The following is a 27,329-nucleotide window of genomic DNA, read 5'->3' on the forward strand; positions in this document are numbered from 1 at the left end:
TATCTGCTCCAGGCAGGTATGGAAGCTGCTTTATAGGCTCCCTGGTATGCAGGGCCTACTGGGAAGGGATGTGGGGAGGGACAGGTTTGCTTGTGGTTGCAAGTGTTTTCCCTGCAAACATGGCCTGTGCCAAAGTGTCTTATCCCACTTGGGCAGTGGGGCTGCCACGTAGCCTGCCCTGGATGCCAACCACGGCAAGACCCTGGGTTGGGCAGCTGTGGGGCCTTGAATGGCAAGAGATCTCTGGAAGGAGCTCTGCTCCCAGTTGGGTCCTCTCAGCACTCCAGCCAGGCCTGGCCAGGCCCAGGAAGGAGAGAATGCTCAAGGTCAGGGGGTGGCTGCAGTAACCTCTCAGGCCCGGTGCCTCCAAGCTGGCCCAGAAACATGACCTTTTAGGCTGCTTGAGCCCCAGCCCCAGTGCCCTGACCCTTGTCATAAACTGAGCCCTGATCCTCATCAGACACTGAGCCCTAACTCAGAAGACAACGGACAAGAGGTGTGGATGATCCAGTCCCCACTACTTAACACCCCAAACTCTCCCCAAATGCAATTATTGGTCATAATTACTAGCATCAGAGGAAACTGTGTTTGTGTGTGAGTGTAAACATGGAATGGGCGTTTGACACCTTGGTTTATGGTGTTACATGCCTGTTTACATGACCCTACATGTGTGCAGGTGTGGAGAGTTCTGTGTACAATATGTATATGTGGGCTTTGTATACTGAGTATGTCTGTGGATCTGTGTGTACATGGTGTTAAGTGCATGTGTGTATGTGTACATGTTTATAGCAGACTGCTTCATGGTATTGGGAGTGTATGTGTGTTTGCGTGTATACATACATGTGGACATAGGAGGTGATCGCATGACTGCAGGCAAGGCCCCTTCATTTCTCTGTATGGTTCACCTGGGATACAGATACAAGGGACCTGGGCCTTCCCCCTCTCCAGAGTCCTCCATGGCTCCCACTGACTCCATACCAGCCCAAATCCCAGGCCCAGAGCCCAGGCCCACCCTGTGCTCGGTCCCCACTAGAGCCCACAGACACCAGTGAGCTCTCCCTTGAGAGGCCAGAGCTCACATGGACCAGCCCTGTCTCCAGCCAGGGTCCCTATCCTATTCTATAGGCAAAGGAATGAGAAGCTCCAGTTGCACACTCCCTAACACCCTACTCCTAGCCTCCGTGTGTTCACCAGTGCATAAGGCCAGCCCTCCTGGCCCTGACCGTAGCGGAGACAAACAGCAGACTCAGTGGAGAGGGGCACAAATATTGACAGAAGCCAATATTTGGTGAAGCCAATATAGGGTGAACACTTCCTCTTCCTCGGCATTTCCAGCACAGGGGACACGGAGGGACAGCCAGGAGACACAAGAGAGGGAGATTCCCACCAGCCCCTCCTCCCTACAGCAGAGCAAGCACGTTCAGTGGCACCCTATGTGCAAGGTGTCCTGCCTTTACCCTCACCCCCAGGGATGGGAGCTGCTCACTCCTGCAGCCAGTGCCTGGAACATTGAGGTGCTTAGTAAGTATTTGTTGAATTAATAAATGAATGTACAATTGTTAAGACCCTTGTAACAATGATAACGGCAACATTGCAGGGCTTCCCCTTCACCAAATATTCTTGAGGGTACTGTATTCGTTTCCTAGTACTGCTATAAAAATAACAGACTTAGTGACTTAAAACACGAACTATCTTACAGTTCTGGAGGCCAGAAGTCCAAACGGGGTCTCCCTGGGCTAGAATCGGGGCACTGGCAGGGCTTTGTTCCTTTCCAGAGGCTCTGTTTCCTTGCCTTCACTCCTTGGCCCATGGCCCCTTCCTCCATCTTCACAGCCAGCAAGCTGGGCTGAGCGTTCCCCGGGCTGCCATATCTCTCCTCCCTTGCCTTCCTCTTCCACTTATAAGGACTCCTGACAACCCTGGGCCCACCTGGACAATCTAGGACAGTGGTTGGCAAACTGCGGCTCGCGAGCCACATGCAGCTCTTTGGCCCCTTGAATGTGGTTCTTCCACAAAATACCACGTGCAGGTGCGCATGTAACAGTGTGATTGAAACTTCGTGGCCCATGCGCAGAAGTCGGTTTTCAGCTCTCAAAAGAAATTTCAATCATTGTACTGTTGATGTTTGGCTCTGTTGACTAATGAGTTTGCCGACCATTGATCTAGGATATTCTCCCATCTCAAGGTCAGCTGATTAGCAACCTTCATTCCATCTGCAAGCTTTAATTGCCCTTTGTATGAAACCAAACATATTCACATGTTCAAGTTTTACTACACAGGCCTCTTTGGGGAACCATTATTCTGCTCCCCACAGGTACTTAGCCTGCAATTTTAACAATAGCCACCAGGGGGCAAAGTGAATTCATTTCAGCTTCACAACCCAGTTAGGCTCTCTCCAGAGGCAGGGGGGAAAAATGAAACCAGACATTTCCACTCTGCTAGGCCGTCGGTTGCTTTTCCCCAGTAAAAAACAGAACTTTATTCAAACAACAACACACATATATTAGTTTATATTACACAAAATGCCCACCAATGAGACGCTCAGCGTTCTAAAATGTATTCAGATACAACCGAAGAAAGTGGCAAGGCTGGGAAACTTGGAACAAGAAGGGGTCTGGAGCAAGGAAAAGCAGGGCCTGGATATTGGAGCCTCAGCTCTCACCCCTGCCTCGCCCCTGAGACCCCAGCATGACCCTTCCTGTCTCGAGGCCTCCGTTTCCCCACATTAAACGTGGAAAGTGGTCGGAATGGGCTCCTCCAATGAGGAAGTTCCAAGGCCAAGCTGGAGACTAGGTAGGCCCCTCCCCCGCACCCCCCCCCCCATACTCTGTGAGGTCACAGTGCCAACAGCTCCACTTGACCCGAGCAGATTCCGCATGACTCCTTTCAGGGAATGATAGGAGGCTGAGGTTGCAGCCAGTTCCTCCTCGCCAACTCCCAGAGAGCCTCCCTCCATTCCCCATCCTAGAGAAGGAAACCAATGCCACGGCCCTCAAGGAGCCCCCGGGACCTGGGTGACCCCCTCGACGATGTGGCCCACCTCTGCAGGGATCCCAGGCCCAGGAGGTGAGGACAGCAGCCCTTTATCATTTACAAAATGGTGCCCCTCAGCCCGCTCCTTGGAGGTGAACAGGCATTACCACCTGCACGTTACAGGTGCAGTAACTGAGGTCAGAGGTTTGACAGTGGCTTTCCTCAAGTCTTCCGGCCAGGAAGTGGTGCAGCAGGCATCCTTTCGGCCTGTGTTTATTGAGCTACTACTGTGTGCCAGGCACTGAGTGGATTGCTGGGAGCACAATGTTGGATTTGGGGTCAGCAGACCCAGGTCTGTCGCTGATTCACAGGCTGGTGGTCTTGGGCAAACTTCTCTGCAACTCAGTTTCTCAGCCTGAAACATGGGGACCATGTTTCTTGTGAATTGTAAAATGCCACTGTGAATCTTGTCAGCCCCAGAGCGGTCCAGCGAGGCCGGAACCCCTGCAGAGTGACAGAGGAGTCCTCGCCAAACATGAGTAAGCAGGGAGGGGAGAGGGGAGCCCAGGCATCTTCATGGGCAGCAAGGGGCTGAGGCTCTGAGATGTCAGATGGGCAACCCAGGGTGACCTGGCAAGGGGCAGGGCATGGGGCAGGGGTGCTCACACAAACTCTAGGTGCTCCCAGGTGTCTGCAGGCACCATGTCCCGCAAGCCAGTAGTGACATGACAGCCCTGTGTTCTCTACAGATGATGCCTTCCTGTTTCCACTCCGTCTCAACGGCCCATCCCCAGGCCTGGTTCAGTTCATACTGGGATGTATGTGTAAGTGTATACTGAAGAGCTGCCTCAGGCCAGGCTGACCTTGGAGGTGGGGGAGGGGGTGTGAGCCTGGGCTGGGTTGCAGGGGAGGGAGAGAGCACAGATTGAGCTCTGGAGGTCTTCCATCAGAGGTGTCAGGGGTGTCATTCCAGCAGGATCTCTTCGGTGGTTGGACAGAGGGAGAGGGAGGGAGACTTGCAGCTTGGAGGAGGAGCTAACTGCCAGCCCTCGCCTACTCTGACAGAGGCCTGGCCACTGGGTCAGGAGAACACTGGTGAAGTCATGGGAATGGTGTGATGCAACTGGCCCTCACTTCAGACCACTAAAGATTGGTATTCTACTTCTGTGTTCATCCACCCACCCCTCCACGTATTCATCCACGAAGTCCTGTATCCAACCATCTGTCCACCTATCCTTTTGTTATTATATCCGTGCATTCCATTAGCTCCTCCATCCATTCATTCACTGAGCTATCCACACCTTTGTTAGTATTCACAACCATCCAGTCACCAACCCATCCATCCTTCTACCCTTCCTCTCTTTCCCCATCCACTCAGCCATCTTCCTATTCATCTATCTTCCAAACCCCTTCTTCCATCCATCTGTGTCTCCTTCCCCCTGCTCATCGTCCTGATTTCCTGCTTTTGCCTAGCTCCACGCTGGGCAGTGCTAGGCACCAGGATGAACCAGACAAGGACCCTGTCCTTGAGGAGCTCCCAGTGTCTAGAAATGGGCATTCACGCATCCCAGGGCTCCTGTGTCACTATTAAGTATCTATTAACTGCCAGTTGTGAGCAGTAATCACCTATAGGACTCATACTCACTCCAAGCTGGCACTTAACCATAAGCAGAGCAGGGTTGCCCTGGGCTCAACTAGCAAGTCGAGGGGGTCTTCCAGCTCTAGTCCTCTCCCCCCACCCCTCACACACACACCCCAGGGAGTCAGCAAGTCGTTGGAGAATAAGAACAAGGGTGCAACTATTCACTGGTCTTCTGTCTCCTCTGCAGCCTGGATCACCTGCCTGGCCTGCTTCCTGAGGACTCAGGTCCACCAAGTTCTATTCAACACCTTCAGGTAAGCAGGGGAGGTGAGGGAAGGCTGATAGGAGTTGGAACCATGCAGCTGGTAACCATGGCAGCCTCTTCACTGGTTTGAACCTCCCCCTTGATCTCCAGACCAGACAAGCTATCCCACACCTGGCTTTTCTGATACCCTCACCCCAGAACATACTATGGCTCCCCATTGATCCATCACCTCAGCCTGCAGCCCTTTGAAATTCTGACCCACCTTTCTTTGCGAACTGCCCTCATTCTGCTTCCTGCTGTGGACTCATTGGGCCAGCAAGGCTATGGTTCCCACTTCCTGGACCCACTCTTTCTATTCCCACCTCCACACCTTTGTTCTTCCTGCCTGGAATGTCCATCCCATCCCTTCCCTTTACCCTTCCTGCCCCTTCAGACTCCTCTGAATTCCTGAAGAGCTTTCACTTCATTCATTCACTTGAAGTCTACATGCTAAATGTTTCCTTAATGCCTACTCTTGGCTCAACCTTGGCCCTCACCACTCATGAGCTTCCAGTTGAGTGGGGAAGGCAGACACCAAAAACAGTGTGAGTGTGGGGAGTGCGAGTCTGGAGGTTGTAGCAGGAGGGGACATTTGAGCTGAACCCTGAAGGGTGCATTCACCAGGAGAGAAGACAGGAGGGAACAAACAGTATGTAGATGGAGAAAGTGAGTGATGAGAATGCAATATAGTGAATTGACCTCTGATGGCCCCAAGTGCTGGGGTAAGAGCTTTCTTTCCTCTGTGATGCTATGGAGCCAAGGAACATGCCAACAGCCTGGAGAGGGTGTCACTGCCCAGAGAAGGGCCTGCCCCTCAGGGTGGGGCAGAGCTGGAGGCCAGGCAGGGACTGGCCAGCCTGTGCAAAGCCCTGCCTCGCCTTGACCACTACTTCTCTGTCTTCCAGATGCAAACTGCTCTTCCAGAAGCTCATGGAAAAGACAGGTGTCCTGGTCCTCTTTCTTTTTGGTGCGTCCCCAGGGCCCTGGCCCATCCCAGGTGGGGGAATCCCTAGCTCTCGCCCATTCTGTAGGCAGTGGTTCTCAACCTTTCTAATGCCATGACCCTTTAATACAGTTCCTCATGTTGTGATGACCCCCAACCATAAAATTATTTTAGTTGCTACTTCATAACTATAATTTTGCTGCTGTTAATGAATCGTCGCGACCCACAGGTTGAGAACCGCTAGCAGGGTCGCCTAAGACCATCGGAAAACACAGATATTTACATTACGATTCATTAACATGAGGAACTGTATTAAAGGGTCGCGGCATTAGAAAGGTTGAGAACCACTTCTAGAGGGAAAGACTGGGGGTTCTGGCAGTGATTAGGCAACACAGCCCCTCTATGAGCCCCAATTTCCCATCTGTCTAATGAGTGTTGCTGGGAGGATTAAATGTAATAATGACCAAAAATATTTTTGAAAGCTTTGAAAACGTAAAGCTTTTTCCAAACCATGTTATGATAATTATTACTCGCTCTCTCTGGATTTCTGTGAATTCCTTCCAGCCACCACCACCACCTCCCACATTACAGCTCTGCTTTCTCAAACAAAGGAATCTTCTTCCTCCCCTCAAATGTATGGGGACAGGGGTAGATTTCTTAGAAATTCCTAGAACACTTAACCCAACAAATAAGGTTTTTGAAAATATATGTTTTATTGATTTTTAGAGAGAGAAGAAGGAAAAGGGAGAAGGGAGAGAGAAATAAAAACATTGATTGACTGCCTCCTGCACACTGCCTACTGGGGGGTCGAGCCCACAACCGGGCATGTGCCCTGACTGGGAATCAAACCATGACCTCCTGGTTTATAGGTTGACGGTCAACCACTGAGCCACGCCAGCTGGCTTGAAGGATTTTATTAATGGCTTAAACAGTAAGATTTCAGGCAACATAGATATCATAAAATGACTACCTCCTTTTCTTCTCTTTGCCAATTATCCCCAATAGGATTGGGACAGGGGAGGGGAGGAGACATGGATTATTTGATTTATGTGAGACACTTTGCATTTTTGAAATCATTCAGTAATAAAGTAGACATCACTATTATCCCATCTTACAAATCAGTTGTAGAAAGGTAACGTAACTTCTTCCAAAGTTGCACAATGTTAGCAAGGGGCAAAGTTGGGATTTGAAGCTAGATGCCTTAACTCCAGACCCTAAGCTCTTAAACTTTCATCTTAAATAGTTCCTCCTCATTCCTCTGGCTCCACAGGATTCTGGGTGTTTATGATGCACTTACCATCCAAAGTGGAAGTCTGGCAGGTAAGTGTGTGCTCTCTTCAGGCACACTGCTGACTGACCTTCCCCAGTCAATGTCACCTCTGTAAGCTTCTCTCACTGTCACCACACCTGGATCCTAATCAATTCCTGACTCATCCCAGCTCCAAGTCTCTGCCTTTGCCATGCCATTCACCTGGAACCCATCTCTCGTACCAAAACGTGACTTTCAAAGACCAGATGCAATATTCTCTCTTCCAGAATGCCTCTCCTGTCACTCACTCCCAGAGATAACACATCTCTTCTTTATCACGGCTCCCACATAAAATGGGATGATGAGGGCAGGGACTCTCTCTACTCAAGGCAGTTTGTTCTGCTCCAATAAGATGAGATCATTTGCTATGTGGTTCCTGGGGAAGAAGGAGGAGGAAACCAATGACAAGAGCTCCCAGTCTGAGGACTGCAAAGAGGCTCAGAAGGCCTAGAGAGAAAGGATATTTGATGAGCCTGTCCCTCCCTCTTTATTCTTCTCTCATGAACTCTTTCATCTCCTTCGAGATCCAGCTAATATGTCACTTCCTTCAGAAACACCCAGGCAGAGGTGGTCACATTCTCCTCTCTCCTCCCCCAATTTTCCGTAATCACTAATATAAGTTTCTATAATCATTACTATTTCCCCAGCTGTACTGGCAGCCCTTGAAGGCAGAGCTCATTCATTCCCACAATATCTACCTCAGGACTAGGCACCAGGTTGCCACTATCAATGTTGGATGATAGGATGGCCACACAGAAGTATAAATGGAGAGAGAATGGATGGGAGGATGAAAGTGATGGATGTAAGGGTTGGGGGAACTGTTTGGAGGATGAATGGATGAATGGAAAGTGGATGGATGAAAAAGTGAATAGGTAGGGAGGCAGATGGAATATATGGGTGGGTGGGTGGGTGGGTGGGTGGATGGATGGTTGATTGGAAGGATAGATAGTTGGGATGGTGAATGGATGGATGGATGGGATAAATGGATTGATGAAAGGGTACATGGATAAGGTGCGGTAGATGGATAGAAGTATAGAGGGATGAGAAAGGTTGGATAAATGGAGCAGATGGATGGAAGAGGGTAAATGGATGGGATGGTGGATGGAAGGGAGGATAGATGAATGTGAATGTGGATGGATGGATGGATGGATGGATGGATGTATAAAAAGAAAGGTAAATTGGATTTTGGATAGATGGTAGATCGGTAGATTATGAAAGAGTAAACAAGAAGGTAGATGAATGAACAGATTTATGGTTGTGGGAAAATGGATGGATGAAGCTCTATTGGGCCCAAATTCGACCATCTGAAAGAGATTTCTTGCTTCCTCAACACCCCACCAGGATGACAGCATAAATACTCCACTGCAGAGCTTGAGGTAAGAAGTTCTATTAACACCTAAAAACCAGAGCTATATCTAGGACCTGGGATGTATTGACTAACAATGTGGCTCTGAAGTCAGACCAACCTGAGTTTAAATCCCTGCTCCAGTACTCTTTACCTGGCTAAACTCATGCAATACACTTTACCTCTCTGGGTCTTTGATTCCTCATTTATTAGATGAGGCATAACACCCACCTGGATCTGAGTAATTATGGGTGTTAAAGAAGATATAAACTGTCTTGAATAATTCCTGGCCTATAGTTAGTGCTCAGCAAAAGACAGCTGAAAAGAATTGTAACCAACAAGATACTACCTGGTGGCATTATCCTTAATTGCAGACAAAATACTCAGGAATATTTGGAAGGAATGAGGTAGGTTAAAGAATATTCCAAGCAGGAGGAAGAGCATGAGTAGTATTTTAGAGATAAGATGGGGATAGGCCCAGGAGAGTAGAAAAATGTGAAGCTAGTTCTTAATGGGCTGACTGGCAAAGGTAGAAGCCAAGGGTGACAATAGTACCACAGATCAGTCAATCCATGTTCTCACCCCTTCCTTGTAAGGCTGTACCAGGAGAAGGTGCGACATCACACAGGGGAAATCCAGGTTCTCCGAGGTATCATAAATCAGCTCACTGCCAAGCTCCAGGAGATGGAAGCCATGTCAGATGAGGTGAGATGCTGGCCATTCTACTCCCAAACACCTAACTTCTCTGTTTGATGCCCTGTTTCCTATATCCCAAGTTTTGATGAAGCACGTTCACCAATAACTTCCTGAAAAAGAGTGAAGTAAGAGGTACAATTTATAAGTTATGAACTTGCATGTTTAAAAATATCTTCATCCTACCCTTATACTTGACTAGAGGCCCAGTGCATGAAATTCATACACGGGGACTCCAATTATATCTATGCTAGATCCTGGTAGGATTGGGCCTAAACGGCAGTCAGACATCCCTCTCACAATCCAGGACTGCTGGCTCCTAACTGCTTGCCTGCCTGCCTTCCTGATTGCCCCTAACTGCTTCTGCCTGCCAGCCTGATCACCCCCTAACTACTCCCCTGCCAGCCTGATTAATGCCTAACTGCTCCCCTGTCAGCCTGATTGCCCCTAACTGCCCTCCCCTGCAGGCCTGGTCCCCCCCAACTGCTCTCTCCTGCAGGCCTGGGTCCCCCCCAACTTCCCTACTCTACCGGCCTGGTCACCCCTAACTGCCCTCCCCTGCAGGCTTGATCACTCCCAACTTCCCTCCCTTGCAGGCCTGGTCCCTCCCAACTGCCCTCCCCTGCAGGCCTGATCCCTCCCAACTGCCCTCCCCTGCTGGCCATCTTGTGGTGGCCATCTTGTGTCCACATGGGGGCAGCCATCTTTGACCACATGGGGGCAGCCATCTTGTGTGTTGGAGTGATGGTCAATTTGCATATTACTCTTTTATTAGATAGGATAGAGGCCTGGTGCATGGGTGGGGGCCAGCTGGTTTGCCCTGAAGAGTGTCCTGGATCAGGGTGGGGGTTCCCTTGAGGTGGGGGGCGGCCTGGGTGAGGGGCCTGTGGTGATTTGCAGGCTGGCCAAGCCCCCCAGCAACCCAAGCAGAGGCCCTGGGATCTGGGATTTATTTATCTTCTATAATTGAAACTTTGTAGCCTTGAGTGGAGTCCACAGCCGGCCAGGGTGTGCAGAAAACTTGGCTTCCTCCATTGCCAAGGAAACCCAAGCCTCCTGCTTGCTCCGTGGCTGCAGCCATTTTTTGGGGGATTTATTTATCTTCTATAATTGAAACTTTGTAGCCTTGAGCAGAGGCCTGGGCCAGCCAGGGTGTGCAGGAAGCTTGGCTTCCTCCATTGCCGGGGAAACCCAAGCCTCCTGTTGGCTCTGTGGCTGCAGCCATCTTGGTTGGGTTAATTTGCATACTTGCTCCTGATTGGCTGGTGGGCATGGCTTGTGGGTGTAGCGGAGGTACGGTCAATTTGCATATTATTTTATTAGATAGGATTATAATTTGGCTGGGTATAGAATTATAGGTAGAAAGTACTTTCCTTTGAGAATTTTGAAGGAAGCCCAGTATTGTGTTCTAGTTTATATTATTGCTGTTGAGAAGCCTAACTTTTATTATTGGTCCTTTAAGTGTGGTTTTACAAACTCCATGAGAATTTGTAAGATATTCTTTTTTTCCTCAGTTTTCTGTATTTAACCCACTTGGGGGATGCTGAGTTTATCAGAATCTATGGATTAATATTTTTCAATAGTTTTGGAAAATTCTTGGCTATTATCTCTTAAAATATTGCTTCTTCCTTATTATCTGTGTCCTCTCTTGGGACTCCAATTATATCTATGCTAGACCTTTAGAATGTATACCACATAACTGTTATGCTATTACTTGATTGGTTTGTTTTTTTTTATTCTTTTTTTCTAGTTGCTTAAGTTTTTATATTTTCTATTCACATTTCTTTAAGCTAATTAATAATCTTATATTATTTTCTGTTCAGTCTACTGTTAAATCTTTCCATTAAGTTCTTAATTTCATATATTGCATTGTTTAGTTCTAGAACATACATTTGATTCTTTTTCATAGATTTTTAATTCTATGGTAAAACTTCAACATTTCACCTGTGTTGTCCATCTTTTCCTTTATTTTATTTAACATACTGGTCATAGTTATATTAAAAACCTTGCCTGCTAAAGCCAATATGTGGATTATCTGTGGCCTCCTTCTATTGTCTGTTTTTTCTTTCTTCTTCATGTCTAGTAATTTTTTAGTGTTTTCTGGACATTGTAAACAAAAGAACTATAGATACTCCAGATAATTGTAACTCCTGCCAATAAGAGTTTCCCCTTTTCTTTGTAAGGATAATGAAGTGCACTGATCATATCTATGTAGACATTGACCTGGTTCAGACCTGGATTGCAACTTTTATAAAATTCAGTCAGAGGTTTTTCAGCTTAACCCATGCAGCTTCAAAAATCTGATAAATGTCCTGATGGGAAAGACTAACCTATGTTTGAGGCCTCTGAAGTCTCTGATTTTGTCTCCTAGCCCTGCAAAAATGCAAAGTTTCTGACCCCAGTGTCAGCCTTCTCTGCAAAGGGCAAGCTTGGGTTCTCAGTCTTTAATTGTGTCTATAATTGGTTTAGTGCCCTCCAGATGAAGTGCAGCTATAGCTATTCCTTTTAAGGCAGTAGTTCTCCAAGTGTGATCCCCACAGCAGTATCAGCATTAACTGGAAAAATGTTAGAAATTCAGATTAATGGGCCCCACCCAGACTTATTAAATCATATATGTTGTTTTAGGATGGGAACCAACCTCTCTGAGCCTCAGTTTCCACATCAATAAAATAGAGTCATAATCACTGACCTATTATAGTTACTACTGCTGCATAACAAACCACCCCAAAACCTAGTGGTGCAAAACAACCATTTTACCAGTTAACTGACATGCGTCCAAAATGGAAACCATCCCCATATGCCACAATATTTTGAATTTAATTTAAAAAATCAATTTGCAATGAATATTACAAAAATAAATATATTACTCACAATTCAGGTGTTCTTGAATATTTTCAGTTGAAAATTCTCATGAGAAATGTTTTTTTAAAGCACTATAGACACTTATGCTCAGAGATTCTGTGGGTCAGGAATTCAGCAGCGATGTCATTTTTCATTTCTTCTTGGTTCTTCTTCATTTCCTCTTGGTTCTTGCTCATATTGTCGAATTTGTCTTCCATTCTTTTCAGCCACCTTATGACCATTTCTCTGAATTCATTCTCTGGAAGGTTGCTTGCCTCCATTTCGTTTACTTCCTTTTCTGGTGATGCCTGCTTTTCTTTCATATGCGGGCTGTTTCTCTTTCTCCCCATGGTCTCTCTTCTCTGGGTGTCTGGTTATGTAGTTCTCTCTCTCCTTATCCCAGGTGAAATCTGACCTTTCCGTGGTGGAGTGTAGAGCTCCTCTGAACCCGTGTGTTTGCGCCAATTGGGGAGCGTTGTTCTGGGGCTCGCAGCTGTTCCGTGGGTGCCGCAGTTGTGGATTCTCAGGCTTCCGATAAGCTCCACTTTCCCGTTCAAGATCTCTGTGGGTCAGGAATTCAGATAGGACAAAGCAAGGATGGTTTGTGAGTGTTCCATGATGTCTGGGGCCTCAGTGGGGAAGACTTGAAGGCTAGGGGTGACTCGAGACTTGGGCCTGGAATTAACCAGGGGGTGTTATAACTCATGTCTGGATGATGCTGGCTGTCAATTGGAACTCAAGGCTGTTGACTAAAGCACCCAAACGTGGCCTCTCCATGTGGTCTGGGCTTCTTCACAACATGGCGGCTGGTGTCTCCAGAGAACCAGGCAGTGCTGAATCACCTTAGGACTTAGTTCAGAAGTCATACAGCATCACTTCTGCCATAATCACAGTCCCACTCAGACTTATGGGAAGAGAAATTAAGTCCCACCTCAATGGAAATAGTGTCAAAGTCACAAAAGAAGAGCATGGGATGGGAGACCTTGTTGTAGCCATTTTGGGAAAGTACAATCTGCCAAAGCTGTAAAAAGTCTAGTCAGAATAATAGCCAGCATATACTGAGCCAGCAGTGGAGCGTAGTGGCTAAAAAGCTGGAATCTGGAACCAAACTGCCTGGCTCTGCCTCTCATGAGCTGTGTGACCTTGGACAAGTTATCCTTCTGTGCCTCGGTATTCTCATCTTTAAAATGGGGATGATGATAGTACATACCTCCTAGAGTGAGGAAATTAGAGTGAACGTATGTGGTGCTAAGTAGCCCTGGCACATTGTACCTCTTACGTCTAATCCTCACAACAGTGGGAGTGGACATGATTGTCATCCCATCTTACAGATGAGAAAAGTGAGACTGAGATGTGCAGTAACCCGCCCAACACCCCACAGCAGTAAAAGTCTGTCTAACTTCAGGGCCCCTGCCCTTAACTTCACTGAGACTCCATTCCCACGTGTGACACCCTGACACAGTGGGGATAAAAGCACTGCGTAAACCCAGTGGGTGGGAGGGGGTGGCTCTGTGTCGCCTGTGCTCCCTCACAATATACTGGTAGTGACTGGGGACCAGCCATGGCTTCCATAGGCAGGGTAAGCAGTTAGGGGAGAACTGCCAGTCACCTGGTGTGAACACACCTGTGGACCATGATCTGTAAGAACACACTAGTGAACAGCTTATGTTTTCTGCCTCTTTAGCAAAAAATGGCCCAGAAAATAATGAAGATGATACAAGGAGATTACATTGAAAAGCCGGACTTTGCCCTGAAGTCTATCGGTAAGCGATCACCTCCCCGTGTGCGCACCTCAAGTTTCCTCAGAAACTCTCCTGAGGGTGGATCTCAGAGCTGGTCTGGTGCACCCTCTGCTGCTGGGAAGTTCATCTTCAGAGCTAACCCTGCTCCCCAGCTGGACTTCTTCAGTGGAGGCTGATGTGGGGAGGGGGGGGCCTCCACCACACCTCCACCCACTCCCTGTCCTCCAGCCTCAGCAGAGCTGCCCTTGCCCCAGGTGGGGAAGACTGACCACATTAAAAACCAATACAGGCCCAATTACGGTTGGGGATTGGTGCTTTGGAAAAATAAAGCAGGTGGCAGGAGGGAGGGGAGATGGGCAGAGGTGGGAGCGTTTGGGCTGTAACCTGGTGAGGAAGAAAAAGCATTCCAGACCAAGGGAACCGATTTGAAAGGTGCCCCTGCAAGGACACGGCAGGATCGAGTGAGGGCATGCGGGAGGAAGTGAGGTGGGGCCAGCAGGGCGGATTGCCTCTGCCCAGCAGCCACAAACTGGCCCAGGCACCCTCAGGCCCAAGCAGATGTGGGGTCAGAGGGCATCAGCTTAACCTCCCAGGGCTGGAGTAATGGGTGTAAGAATTACTGGGTGTAATTCTTACATCCATTTCTCTTCTGGGAAATGGATGTACTAGTAAGAATAGCCATAACAATGATAATGACATAAGTGAGGGCTGACTCGGCGCCAGGCACTGCTGGACAAACACTGAGGTATTCATTCATTTCAACCTCACAACAACCCTGTGCGGTGGATGTTATCTATCATTCCTTCTATTATTGTTATTATTATTATTATTCCTATTTCCCAGAGAACACTGAGGTCCAGAGAGATCCAGTGGCTCGTCCAAAGTGCATTGGACACAGAGTCAGTGCCCAATCAGTGAGGCTCCCCTCCACCAGGCAGAAGTGGGGGGTTGCTCAGCTGAGACCCTCCATCCCCCACTTTTCATACAGGAGCCTCTATTGACTTTGAGCAAACATCAGCCACATACAACCACGACAAGGCTCGCTCCTACTGGAACTGGATCCGGCTGTGGAATTATGCACAGCCCCCGGACGTGATCCTCGAGGCAGGGGGAATGGCGGGCAAGGGGAGAGTGGCAGGGGTGTGGGCAGGGGTCTGGGGGTCTTCACTGAAAGCAGAGGTTGGGGGTGAGAGTAAAGGGGATGGAGCCTGGGGCAGGGGCAGGGCTTGATGCAGGAGACCAATGGGGCAGGGCAGGAGGCAGACAAAAGTGGCAATTGGTGGGGGTGGGGGTGGGGGTGGAGAAATCGGGCAAGGGCAGGAGGCAATAGCAGACAGCAGGGACCACTGGGGGACTGGGCAGCAGCAGGAGACAGGCACAGGGATAGGGGGACAACCTGCTTTAGCTAGAAGGGGCCTCACCCAGCCTTCAAGACTGAGGGTCAGGGAACCCTGAAGGGCCTAAACAGGCCCCTGTCCTCACTGCGCTGGGCTGAGGGGAAGACTCGTCTTGCTGCCTGCAGTCAGGGGAGCTTCCTGGAGTTGGGGGCACTCAAGCCAAACTTTGTAGACAGGCAGGTTCTGGCTCACCCCGGAGGGCAGAGGAGGTCTAGGGGAGCAGGATGGGGTGAGGAGTCTGTCCTCATCTACCCACCCAGCATAACCTCCCTTACACCTGCCCCTCCAGCCCAACGTGACACCTGGCAACTGCTGGGCCTTCTCGGGTGACCGCGGCCAGGTGACCATCCGACTGGCCCAGAAGGTCTACCTGTTCAACCTCACCCTGCAGCATATCCCCAAGACCATCTCACTGTCGGGCAGCCTGGACACGGCCCCCAAGGACTTCGTCATCTACGTGAGCAAGCCCTGGCAGGGAGCAGTGTTTCCCTAGGGGATGGCCTCATAATGGCAGCATGCCAGGCTCTGTGGTAAACTGCACAACTCATGCAGGCTGGTGGGCCTGGGTGAGGCTCTGTGAAGGCGGGCATGGCCAGGGTCAGGGTCAGATTGCAGCCTTCAAGGACAGGGGATAACAGTTACTCTGTGTCAACTCAAGCTTTTCACAACTAGTTTAGTTCTCAGAGACCCATTTCACTGATAAGGAGACTGAGGTCCGGAGAAGGGTAAGGGAAACACCCAAATCCTACAAGTCAATGGCCGCGTAGAGGTGGACCCTCAGCCTCCTGAGTCCCAGGCCAGCGCTCTTTTCTATCCATTATTCTGTACTGCAGCAGAATGGTCCCCAAAGAGGTAGGGAGCTCCCCATCCTGGGCGGTGTGCAAGTCTCAGCTGGAGAGTGGCAGCACTCTCTGAAGGTCCTGCCTGTGCCTGACACCTTCTTCTTGGTTCTGATTCCACAGGGCATGGAAGGCTCCCCCAGGGAGGAGGTGTTCCTGGGGGCGTTTCAGTTCCAGCCAGAAAACATCATTCAGACGTTCCAGCTCCAGGTACCTGAGAAAAGCTGCCCTGCTGAGCACCTACTAAATGCACTGTGTGCCAGGCTTTCCCCAGGGGACCCCACTTCATCTCCCAGCAGCCCCAGGAGGTGCACGATGGTCACTGACCTACTTGACGAAGAAGGGAACTGAGGCTCAGAGTGAGGGACCTGCTGCCGGGACAAGAGTGGGCCCCTGAGGAGATCCATGCAGCCTCTGGCAGTTCCTGGTTTCCCTCCTCTGCCCAGGAGCCCTCCCAGGGGCAGCAGATGTTGAGCAGGAAGGGCCCCTCAGGCTAGGAATGCTGGCTTCCAACGTAGCATCTCCATGCTGGACGGTCCATTATCAGCACCTGGTCCAACCATAGGTGGGGGGACTGGAGGGGAGGGAGCTGGAGACAGGTAGGACTCGACGAGTAGCTGCTGGAACGGCCCTGAGACTTGGTGGAACAGCTGGGCTTGGGAGCTGACACTGGTCCAAATCCTGATCCAACCACAAAGTCTGCGTGATCTGGGTCATTCCCTCCCTCGCTGGGCCTCAGTTTCCCCTTGTATAATTCCCTGGGAGACAGAGACAGTCCAGTCTCCTGCATCTACTCTGTTCCAGGTGCCAGTAAGTCGTCCAGCTCCAAGATCTCATTTCATGCTCACAGCAACCATGGGACATGGATGTTACCACTCCAGTTTCACAGGGTGGGGAACTAAAGCCCAGAGAGGGATGGCCATTTGCTCAGGGTCCCTCAGCACATAGGTGCCCGGGCCCCAAAGCTGGGACACCTTCCTAATCAGTGTGTCTCTCCTTCCGACCTTAGCATCTTCCATCCCAGCCCCTGAGTATCGACTTGCTATGTGGCCTTGGAACTGTCCATTCCCCCCTCTGGGCCTCAGTTTCCCCTCCTATGAAATGGGTCCCCACCACTCCCAAACGCCCTTCTGAACAGGCAGAGTTGAGGCCTAGGGGAGAACTGCCCCATGTCTGTGACTCTCTTTCAGAACCAGCCCACCCGGACTTTTGGGGCAGTCAAGGTGAAGATATCAAGCAACTGGGGGAACCCACGCTTTACCTGCCTATACCGCGTGCGAGTGCACGGCTCTGTGACCCCACCCAGAGAGCAGCCTAACTGATCCCCCACCCCGAGAGAGATTAAAGTTTATTCTTCATGACCCAGCCCAAGTCTATGTGTCTTTGGCCCCAAAGATTAAGGGTGGGCTAGCATTTGATGTAGCAATTATTGATCATGTACTGGGTGCAAAGGCATGCTCACAACAGCCCCATGTGGCCCCATTTCACAGATGGGACAGTGAAGGCTCCCAGGAACAAAGTGACTTGCCAGAGGTCATGGCCAGAAAATGGCAGCATCAGGATTCAAACTGTCTGACGGCTGTATGTAAGTCATCTCCCTTGCTCCAAGTCGAGCTCTGCCCTTGACTCAGGCGTGACCTTGGGCAAGACCCAGCTCTCTCAGGGCCTCAGTCTCCCCAACAGTACATGGGGACAGTATTATGGCTGTTATACCAGATAAGGTGGAAGATGGGAAATCTCACCCCTGCCCGCCTTGGAGTGTTTCAGCATCTTACAGATGATTTGCTGTGTGGCATTAGGTAGGACACACCCTCTCCGGACCTCAGTTTTTCCAGGTATAAAGAAACATTTATTTTCTCTCTTGTACATCAAAAACATAACATCGACAAGTAAAATGGCAACCCACAGAATGGGAGAAAATATTTGTGAATCATATACCTGATAAAAGATTAATAATCAGATTATATAAAGAATTCCTACAAAAGAAACCATCAACAAAACAAGAAAGTCCACTGCATGGGAGAACATATTTCCCAATGCTATTTCAGATATGGTTTAATCTCCAAAATTTACAGAGAACTCATACAACTTAACAAAATGAAGATAAACAACCCAATCAAAAAATGGGCAAAGGACCTAAATAGACACTTTCCGAAAGAGGACATAAGGAAGGCCAAGAGACCTATGAAAACATGCTCGAAGTCACTAATCATCCGAGAGATGCAAATCAAAATGGCAATGAGGTACCATCTCACACCTGTCAGAATGGCTCTCATCAACAAATCAACAAACGACAAGTGCTGGCGAGGATGTGGAGAAAAAGGAACCCTTCTGCACTGCTGGTGGGAATGCAGACTGGTGCAGCCACTGTGGGAAACAGTATGGAGTTTCCTCAAAAACTAAAAATGGAACTCCCATTTGACCCAGTCATCCCACCTCTAGAAATATATCCCAAGAAACCAGAAACACCAATCAGAAAGGATATATGCACCCCTATGTTGATAGCAGCATAATTTACAATAGCTAAGATTTGGAAACAGCCTAAGTGCCCATCAGCAGATGAATGGGTTAAAAAACTGTGGTACATCTACACAATGGAATACTACACTGCTGTAAAAAAGAAGGAACTTTTACCATTTGCAACAGCATGGATGGAACTGGAGAGCATTATGCTAAGCGAAATGTTAGTGGGAGAAAGATAAATATCACATGATCTCACTCATATGTGGGATATAATGATCAACATAATTTGATGAACAAAAAATAGATCCAGAGACAAATGGCAGAGGAGGTGGGGGTGGGGGGATTAGAGAGCAACCCAAGGACTTGAATGCATGCATATTAGCATAACCAATGGACACAGACACTGGGGCGCTGAGGGCTTGCCCAGGGTGGGAATGGCTGGGGTGGGGAGGTCAACTGGAGAAAAATGAGATGTATGTAAAACTTCAAACAATAAACAAACAAAAAAACACACACACAAACAAAAAGAATTCCTAAAACTCAACCACAAAAAAAACAACCCAATTCAAAAATGAAGTAAGGACTGTACCAAAGATATAGATATTTCTCCAAAGATATATACAAATGACCAATAAGCACATAAAAAGATGCTCAATATCACTGATCATTAGGGAAACTAACATCTAAACTACAGTGAGATTCTACCTCACACCCATTCCAAATGGCTACTATCAAAAAACAGAAAATAGTAAGTTGAGGAGGATGTGGAGAAATTGGTACCCTTGGGCATGTTGTGGGAATGAAAATGGTACAACCATTATAGAAAACAGTATGGTGATTCCTCAAAAAGTTAAAAATGCAATTACCATGTGATCCAAGAATTCCACTTGTTATATACCCAGAAGAATTGAAGATGGTCTCAAGGAGGTATTTGTACACCCACGTTCCTAGCATTATTCACAGTAGCTAAAATGTGGAACCAATCAGATGTCCATCAACAGATGGATAACAAAAAATGTGCATGCCATGAAATACTATTCAATCTTAAAAAGGAAAGAAATTCTGCCCTAACTGGTTTGGCTCAGTGAATAGAGCATTGGCCTGCGGACTGAAAGGTCCCAAGTTCGATTCCAGTCAAGGGCATGTACCTTGGTTGCAGGCACATCCCCAGTAGGAGTTGTGCAGGAGGCAGCTGATCCATGTTTCTCTCCCATCGATGTTTCTGACTCTCTATCCCTCTCCCTTCCTTTCCGTAAAAAATCAATAAAATATATTTTTTTTAAAAAAAAAGGAAAGAAATTCTGACAGTTTTACAAGAGGAAAGAGCTGTGGAGATGAATGGTGGTGATGGTTGCACAATATTATGAATGCATTTAAAACAATTGAACTGTACACTTAAAAATGGTTAAGATGGTGCATTTTATGTTACATGTGTTTTACCACAATAAAATCTGGGGGGAAAAGTTATACCAGTCACTCATTTTGCATGTATAACCTTTGCCATAGCTGAGTCCCACCTGTTCTGTATTTGAGCTTACAGAAGTGCTAAAAACAGTCTCTACTGCCAGAATCCACTGTGACTTTGCCCACAAGCTGTCAGCACAGAGCAGGGCACACAATAGGTGCTGGGTGAATGATCACCAAAACCTGGGCCCCAGGCAGGTGACAGGAGATCAGTCCCCTGGGAGGGAGTGGCAGGGCCCCAGATTGGAGCAGGCTGGCCAAGCTGGAAAGGGCACGGACTGGAGCCTGTAAGGGAGGAAATTCATACGGGCAGGGGCAGGCAGATGCGGAGGCTGGCATAGGTCCAGCTGGGCATTAGAAGGGCGGGTAAATCGGAAATACGCTTGTTTCCTGGCAGGGCACACTGGACAGGCCCTGCTCCGGTGCAGAACCCACCCCTCTAGTCATTTGCCAGGCTCCTCACCAGCCCCTGGAACCCTCCAGCACACAGCCCTCCAATGGTCTCCAGAGTGGGTGGGCTTCACCCCATACTCCTGCCACTCATTGCTCCCCTCCCCTCCCCAGCAATCATTGGGTCTGGGAGCCACACATGCTCAACCTGGCATTATTTCCATAATTTTATAAGAGCCATTTTTGTCATTAAAAAGCCACACCATACTGAGATTTGTTGAAAAGCAAACCCATAGGCAGCCTACTTCCTCCCCAAGTGCCCGTCCCAGTCTTACTCCTCTAACTTTTCTTCCCATCATTTGTCCTTTAATTTTGTTTAACGTGCTTTTGTTCAACAAATTTTTTTGAAAAATTTTATGTAGCTAAATCATTCTTTTCCTTTATGGCTGATAACTTGTATACATTGCAGGAAGAGCCTGCACAGTTTTAAGATTATAGCAATATACTCCTATATTTTCTTCTACCAATTTTATCATATATATTATATACTAGGTTCCCAGTGCACAAATTCATGCACCTTGAAAGGAACTGTGGGCTGTGAGGCTGCAGTGGGCACAGGGCTGGGTCTTGGCCCATCCTCCGCACCCCCACCCGGCACCTCCTACCGTGGCCCCCAGTCCCCTGTCTGCCGGCAGCCCTGCTCCCACCATTCCCACATGCTCATGGCACTGGCCCTGCTCGCACCTGCTGACGGCACGGAGTGATTGGTGCTGGCACCATCAGCGGGTGTGAGTGGCGGCTGCTGCCTCTATTGCCCCTCAGGAGCAGGGGGAGGTGGAGAAGTCCTCAGGGGTGATCGGGGCTGGCAGCCGCCACTTGTACCCACTGATGACACCAAGCGATCGGGGCCGGCACCAGCAGCAGGTGTGATCGCTGGGTGGGACTGCGGTGCGAGCAAAGAATTTTTATTAACCGCCAGAGGCTTGCCCCATGACAGCGACTGGTGCCCGGTCTTGGTCTGGCACTGCCGCTCACCAGCTCCACCATCCTGCTGCAGCTGATGCCCGCCACGTTCTGTGCTCTGCCGCCTGCTGCCGCCGCCCACCATGTTCTGTGCATGCCCCCTGGTGGTCAGCGCATGTCATAGTGACCATTTGTTTGGTTGTTCTGCTGTTGGGTCTATTTGCATATTAGCCTGTTATTCTATAGGATAGGTAGAAATGCTCTTTAGTGCATGCATAAGATTTGGATGTAGAAAAACTTCAAAAAATATTTTTATTGATTTCAGAGAGGAAGGGAGAGAGAGAGCTAGAAACATCAATGATGAGAGATGGTCATTGATCAGCTGCCTCCTGCATGACCCACACTGGGGATCAAGCCCACAACCCAGGCATGTGCCCTGACTGGGAATCAAACCATGACCTCCTGGTTCATAGGTTGATGCTCAACCACTGAGCCATGCCAGCTGGGCTGGATGTAGAAAACTTTAATGCATCGGGACGTTATTTTTGTGCATGGTGTGAGGTAGGGATCTAGTTTAATTTTTGCTAAATTATTGCCCAAAGGCCACGCTGCAGTATCATTATTGAAGAGCCCACCTCTTTCTGTAGCTTGGAAACAGAATCAATGCACAGCTTCTGGTCTCTTTTCCACTTCACTGAGCCCCTGCCTCGTCCTGCACCAACACGGGACTCCTGGAGTTTCTCTAGTTTGGGAATATGTGAGTACCTTCCTCTTTACTACTCAGTTTCTCATACACTTCCCTTTCAGGCGAACTTTAGAATCAGCGTGTCAAGTTGCATCTTTTAACAGCTAAACTTGCACTAGTTACATGGATTCGTGTATGGAGCACACATTTCTTTTTTTTTTTTTTTTTTAATAAATCTTTATTCAGATTATTACAATTGTTTCTCCTTTTTCCCCCATAGCTCCCCTCCACCCAGTTCCCACCCCACCTTCTGCCCTTACCTCCCCCCCACTGTCCTCATTCATAGGTGTATGATTTTTGTCCAGTCTCTTCATGAACCCCCCATACCCCTTTCCCCCTGAGAATTATCAGTCCACTCCCTTTCTATGCCCCTGATTCTATTATATTCACCAGATTATTCTGTTCCTCAGGTTTTTAATTCACTTGATTTTTAGGTTCACTTGTTGATAGATATGTATTTGTTGTTCATAATTTTTATCTTTACTTTTTTCTTCTTCCTCTTCTTTAAGAATACCTTTCAGCATTTCATATAGTACTGGTTTGGTGGTGGAGCACACATTTCTTGGCCATGTCAGCCCTTCTCTCTCTCCATGTCCTATCATTTTCCTTCATATGAATCCTGCACTTTCCTTGTCAGGTTTAGTCCTGGCTATTTTACAAGCTTTGGGGTGGGGGGGGCTGTAATGGGATCTTTGGCCTCATTGTCATTTTCTGTGGCTAGAGCTGCTTTGTCGGAAACTCGGTTTGTTTGGCACTCCTTTGGCACTCACCCACCCCACCACCCCCACACGCAGTCTTCACCCTCTTGAGTGTTCATGTGAATTCCCCCCACAAGCATTTCATAATGCACAGGTGTGTTCACACCCATCACCTCATCTACAGGAATGGAGCACCCTCACAGATGAGGAAACGGAGAGGTGGAGCACCTTCCTAAGGTCACACAATGAGTCCTGGCGCGGCTTCAACACCCAGGCCCCAAAGTGCCTGCTCTCCCCTCCAACCTTCCCACAGGCTTGTCAGATTCTTGTAGGTTCAGGTGCACCAACTGTGGAGCTGTGTGTGGAGAGCAGGATCCTTGGGTTCTGTCCCAGCAGCGCCCTGGGGAGCAGGCTGATCCCCACCCCCACCACAGGACCACTGAGGCCACGTACAGACCACAGGCAAGGGCACAGCCAGTCCACGAGAAGCATTATTCCTCCTGAGGAATTCCCCCTACATGTGGCTCAGCCCTGCCTGGTTACCAGGCTTCCCTTCATTCACCAAAGATCCCCTTTCACCTGCCCCATATGTGCACCCCACACTCCACAGACCCTGCCCTCCAAGGTCACTAGGCCGTGGGTTGGGCACTACAGCTTACAGTGCTTTTGAATAGGGGACAGGCTCCGAGAGGAACCCAGTCCCACCCAAGGCCTACATCGAAGCCTGACAGCACGGCAGGGATCCGCTCCAGCCCAGGAAGGCTCTTTTCCGGGGCAGCATCCTGCAGAAGAAAAAAGATTGCCCCTAGGCCGCACTCTTTGCCCTCATTCCAGGTCCACAGTGCGCAAGGCTGGCCGCCTGCCTGACATTCGGCCCGCCCACCAGACTGGAGCAGAGGATTGGGCAGCCAGCCAGGGTGGGAGTCAGCAATCTGTGGTGACCAAGGCAGAGCCGGAGGTACTGAGCGCCAAATCACCCCCAACGGCCCCAGAGTGGCGCCTCTGATAATCCTACCAGGAGCCCCATGGTTTGAGCTAATCCGCTAATCCCTGAACACCAGGCCGGGTAGGGCTGGGGCAGGCAGGCAGGCAGGCAGGACTACAGCTTCTCTGAGCCTCAGAGATCCTGGACCAGTGACAAGTCAGAGAATTAGGCCCCACCCCTGCCCTGTGCTCCCTCACTGTATGACCTGCAAGGAGTCACCCTCTTAGCCTCGGTTTCCCCATATGCACCCAAGAGATGCTAGTCCTCACCTCTTCCAGCCAGAGGTGGATGAAGGTCCCTAAGATCCACTCCTGTTTTTGCCCATGGGATGCAAGTGTTTATGGGAAGCTCTAGGTGGCCTGGAAGATTGGCACAGACGCTGCTCCTAGACCCCCGTCCACCTCTCCTGGGTCTGTGGACACAAAGAAGCTGCCCCTGCCCCTCAGTGGGGCAAAGAACCTCCTGCTCTATTCAGCTCTCAGGCACTGGCCTGGGGCAGTTACCTGGAGCAGGAGGGGTCAGACCTGGGGAAGGAGAGGCAAGGCCAGCCCCTGCCCAGGGTCAGTGAGCTTCTGCCTCCGGTACACAGCCCAAGTCCAATGAGACCCTCAGCTTTGTTGGTGGGTCTAGATGGGAAAGGGGAGGAAGGAGAGACCTGGTCCATCCCTCAGGGCTCAGAAAGCATAGCTTGCCAGTGACACCTTCCTTCTGACACTGCCAGCTTGTCATTATCAATGCCACCAACTAGCCCTGTGGCCAAGTGATACATCACCCCTGGGACAGGACAGAAGTCCCCAGATGGCCCTTTCCAATGAACACAGATGTGCCAGGCATCATCCCAGGAAACTCTGAGACCCTGGGCTTTACAAGCAGAGAGAGAAATAAACCCGACATATAACTAGCACCCTTCACTGAAGGCTCGCCCAGCTGGGCCTGGGGCTAAGGCTGCTGCATATCCCCACGTCCACCTCTCCCACAGCCCTGTGAGGGAGGCGCAGTGGGAGGAAATGAGGGGAAGTGGGCTGCGTGTGGTCACACAACTTGGGAACTGCAGGGAGGAATTTAAGGTTGACTGGCTGGCTCTGGAGTCGCTGCTGGTGGCCTGTCTGGGGAAAGAGGAGCTGGTAGGGATAGGGGTCTGTGTTTTTGGGTCCCCGGGGAGGGTGAGGCAGGCTTTGGGGCCCCTGTAAGCTGGCCTAGCTATGTCTTTCCTGTAGCCCCTGTGAGAAGCTAAGGGAACAGTCCACCTCCTGGGCAGAGCTGGGCCAGAGCAGGAGGTCAAAGTGGATGCCACCCAAGGAAGGACTTTCTAACAGTTGAGCTCTGCAGGGACTGAGCCCTCTGCCCAAGGAGGCGGCAAGCCCAGATCAAGCTGGGCTACTTGAGAGCTCAGAATTCTGTGGATTCTCTAACCCGGCTTCGATGTGGCTCCTTCCTCCTCCTCCCTGAGGGGCCCTCAGCCCTGGACTGTCTATTGAGTGCTACCCATTGGGATGTTGGCATTTATTTGAACACCAGCAGCGACTTCTTCCCTGATCGTGTGTCCTAATTAACTCCCTGTCACTCCCCACCCCTGCTTTATTAGTTCCTGTAACAGACATCAGTTGATCGTTTTACTATTTTCCTTGTTTGTTGCATGTGAGGTCCCTGAGGGCAAGTACCATGTTGGTCTTATCCACACTGTGTCCCCAGAGCCTAGCACAGAGCCTGTCATACACTAGGTGCTCCATAAACACCAACTGGACGAATAGACGGCACACTGGAGGGGTGCTGACACCCCGAACTGCCCACCAGTGGGGACGGCAGGCTAGGACTCTTAGAATCAAGGAACAAACAAGGACGATTATTAGCAATAAGGCACTGATGTAGCGTGAGCAGGGCAGGCTTGGCCTGGGCTCCCCCAAGCCCCAAGGGGACACTCCTTGGTCATTGTCACAGGAGCAGCATTCCCTGGGGAACGTGGTGGCTCACATGGGCAGGAGGGAAACAAGGACTGGAAAGGCAGGGACCCAGCCAAGTCCCTCTCTGACCTCAGTTATTCCGTCTACACAACAGACCTGGTTGATGAGAGGTAGGAAGGGCCCTCGGAGAGGCCGAACGCTGCCGCTTCTCATCCAGGAGAATGAGGCACAATGGGCCAGGTGGTAAGGGAGCGAGCCCCGATCTCCTGTGTGCAGGCAGGCCAAGAGTCCGAGGGTGCTCATGCCACGGGGGCTGACTCGGACAATCTCCACGGTGACGCCGCCAGCCTGATATCCAGGACACTGGACAGAAGCATCCCTGGCACCAGGCAGCCTACCAGGGTCGAGTGTTCGTGCAGGCTCGGCCCAGCTGCCTTGCCCAGCTCCAGACGTCTTCCTCCCTACAAGTCTCTGCTTATTTAACAACCTTATCTCTCTTGTTCCATCAATCCTCCGGAACCACCTTTCTCCTCCCTCTCCACCTCCCCCCACGCCCCCCCCAAACCCCCAACCAACCCCGACCCCACGTCTGAAGGTCTTCCTGTGTGTTTGGATTTCACCTGCCTTACCAACATTTCCTGTCTTCAGATCTGTAGAGGAAGGCTGGGTATTACCCAAGCCTGTGCCTTTTCTACCTGGGGGTGGGAGCAGAGCAGGGGAGGGGCCATGAGGACCCCAGGCTCCAGAGTAAAACCAGCTCTGCCTGTTGAGAAACATCAACCTTGTGAGAATCCCATTCCACCAGGGGACGCTCCCTGCCTTGTTTCTGTTCTAGAATACACCATCCACGGAATGCCAGCTTGCCAAGGGGAGAAAATTCATTGAATATAACCATCAATTGTGAGACACATCCGATTTCTTAAACCTTTTTAAATAAATCTTTATTATTGAAAGCATTACATTCTTAGACCTTTTTAAATTTGTTTTTAACTTTCTGTCTGAGATAGTAGCCTTTGATTCAATCACCCAGGCCCCAAAGCGCTTGTTCTCCCTTCAATATACTTTTTTTTAAAAGAAAAAATTATGTCTGAGAATTAAGGAAATCTGATAGTGTTGAAACTGAAATAAAAAGGGGAAAAATATTTTTAATGGAAAGAAGCCAGGGCAACTCAGAGCTCCTCTCCTGCGTACCTCAGAGGCTCCCACAGCCAGCTCTTGGCCATCAGTGTCTGCCACCCTCTGGTCCAGGCCCCCCTCCCCAACCTCCATCCCAACCCCTGGTCTCCCAGAACCACTCCTGTCTCTATAGTCCATCCCCACTAGGCAGCCAGAGGGAGCTTTTCAATGAGAGTGTATTGCACCCCCTTATTAAAATGCCCTCAGGATTCCCAAGAGAGAAGAGCCTGGTGTGACCCCGCCCCACAGGGCCTCCCCACAGGTCCTTCTTCCCTCTGCCACTCCCATGAGCCACCCTGGCCTCTTTGCTGCTCTCTAAAAATGCCAATTCATCCCCACCTTGGGGCTTCTTCCTGGCCGTTCCCTCTGCTGGAAGACTGCACCCCCACCCCTCAAAAAAAAGGGCAGCAGGCACTGGTCTGGAAGCAGCTGTCACAAAGCCTGGGTACCACCATTCACCACGAAAGCACCTGTGACTATAAGCTGAGCATCTCCCCTTCTCGAGTCCCAGGCTGCTGCCTTGGGCACTGGACTCGTGAGGGACGTGCATGACCCGGGGGATCTGCTCTCTGAGCC

At 49.7% G+C, this 27,329-nt stretch overlaps 1 protein-coding gene across 1 annotated transcript; it reads left to right on the top strand.

Moving 5' to 3' along the window:
* Nucleotides 1-3,029: 3,029 nt before the first annotated feature.
* On the top strand, nucleotides 3,030-17,290 carry SUN5 (Sad1 and UNC84 domain containing 5; the record flags this gene model as incomplete). Its single annotated transcript, XM_080684899.1, is given in 15 exon segments — nucleotides 3,030-3,066; nucleotides 3,454-3,485; nucleotides 3,489-3,509; nucleotides 3,513-3,588; nucleotides 3,723-3,797; nucleotides 4,803-4,869; nucleotides 5,765-5,826; nucleotides 7,073-7,122; nucleotides 8,453-8,487; nucleotides 9,053-9,161; nucleotides 13,675-13,753; nucleotides 14,721-14,836; nucleotides 15,419-15,586; nucleotides 16,092-16,178; nucleotides 17,159-17,290. Coding segments are annotated over 15 exon segments (1,146 nt in total).
* Between the last annotated feature and the right edge of the window lie 10,039 nt (nucleotides 17,291-27,329).

Source organism: Plecotus auritus, assembly GCF_963455305.1.
Source record: "Plecotus auritus genome assembly, chromosome: 8".
In the NCBI taxonomy this organism is placed as follows: Eukaryota; Metazoa; Chordata; class Mammalia; order Chiroptera; family Vespertilionidae; genus Plecotus; species Plecotus auritus.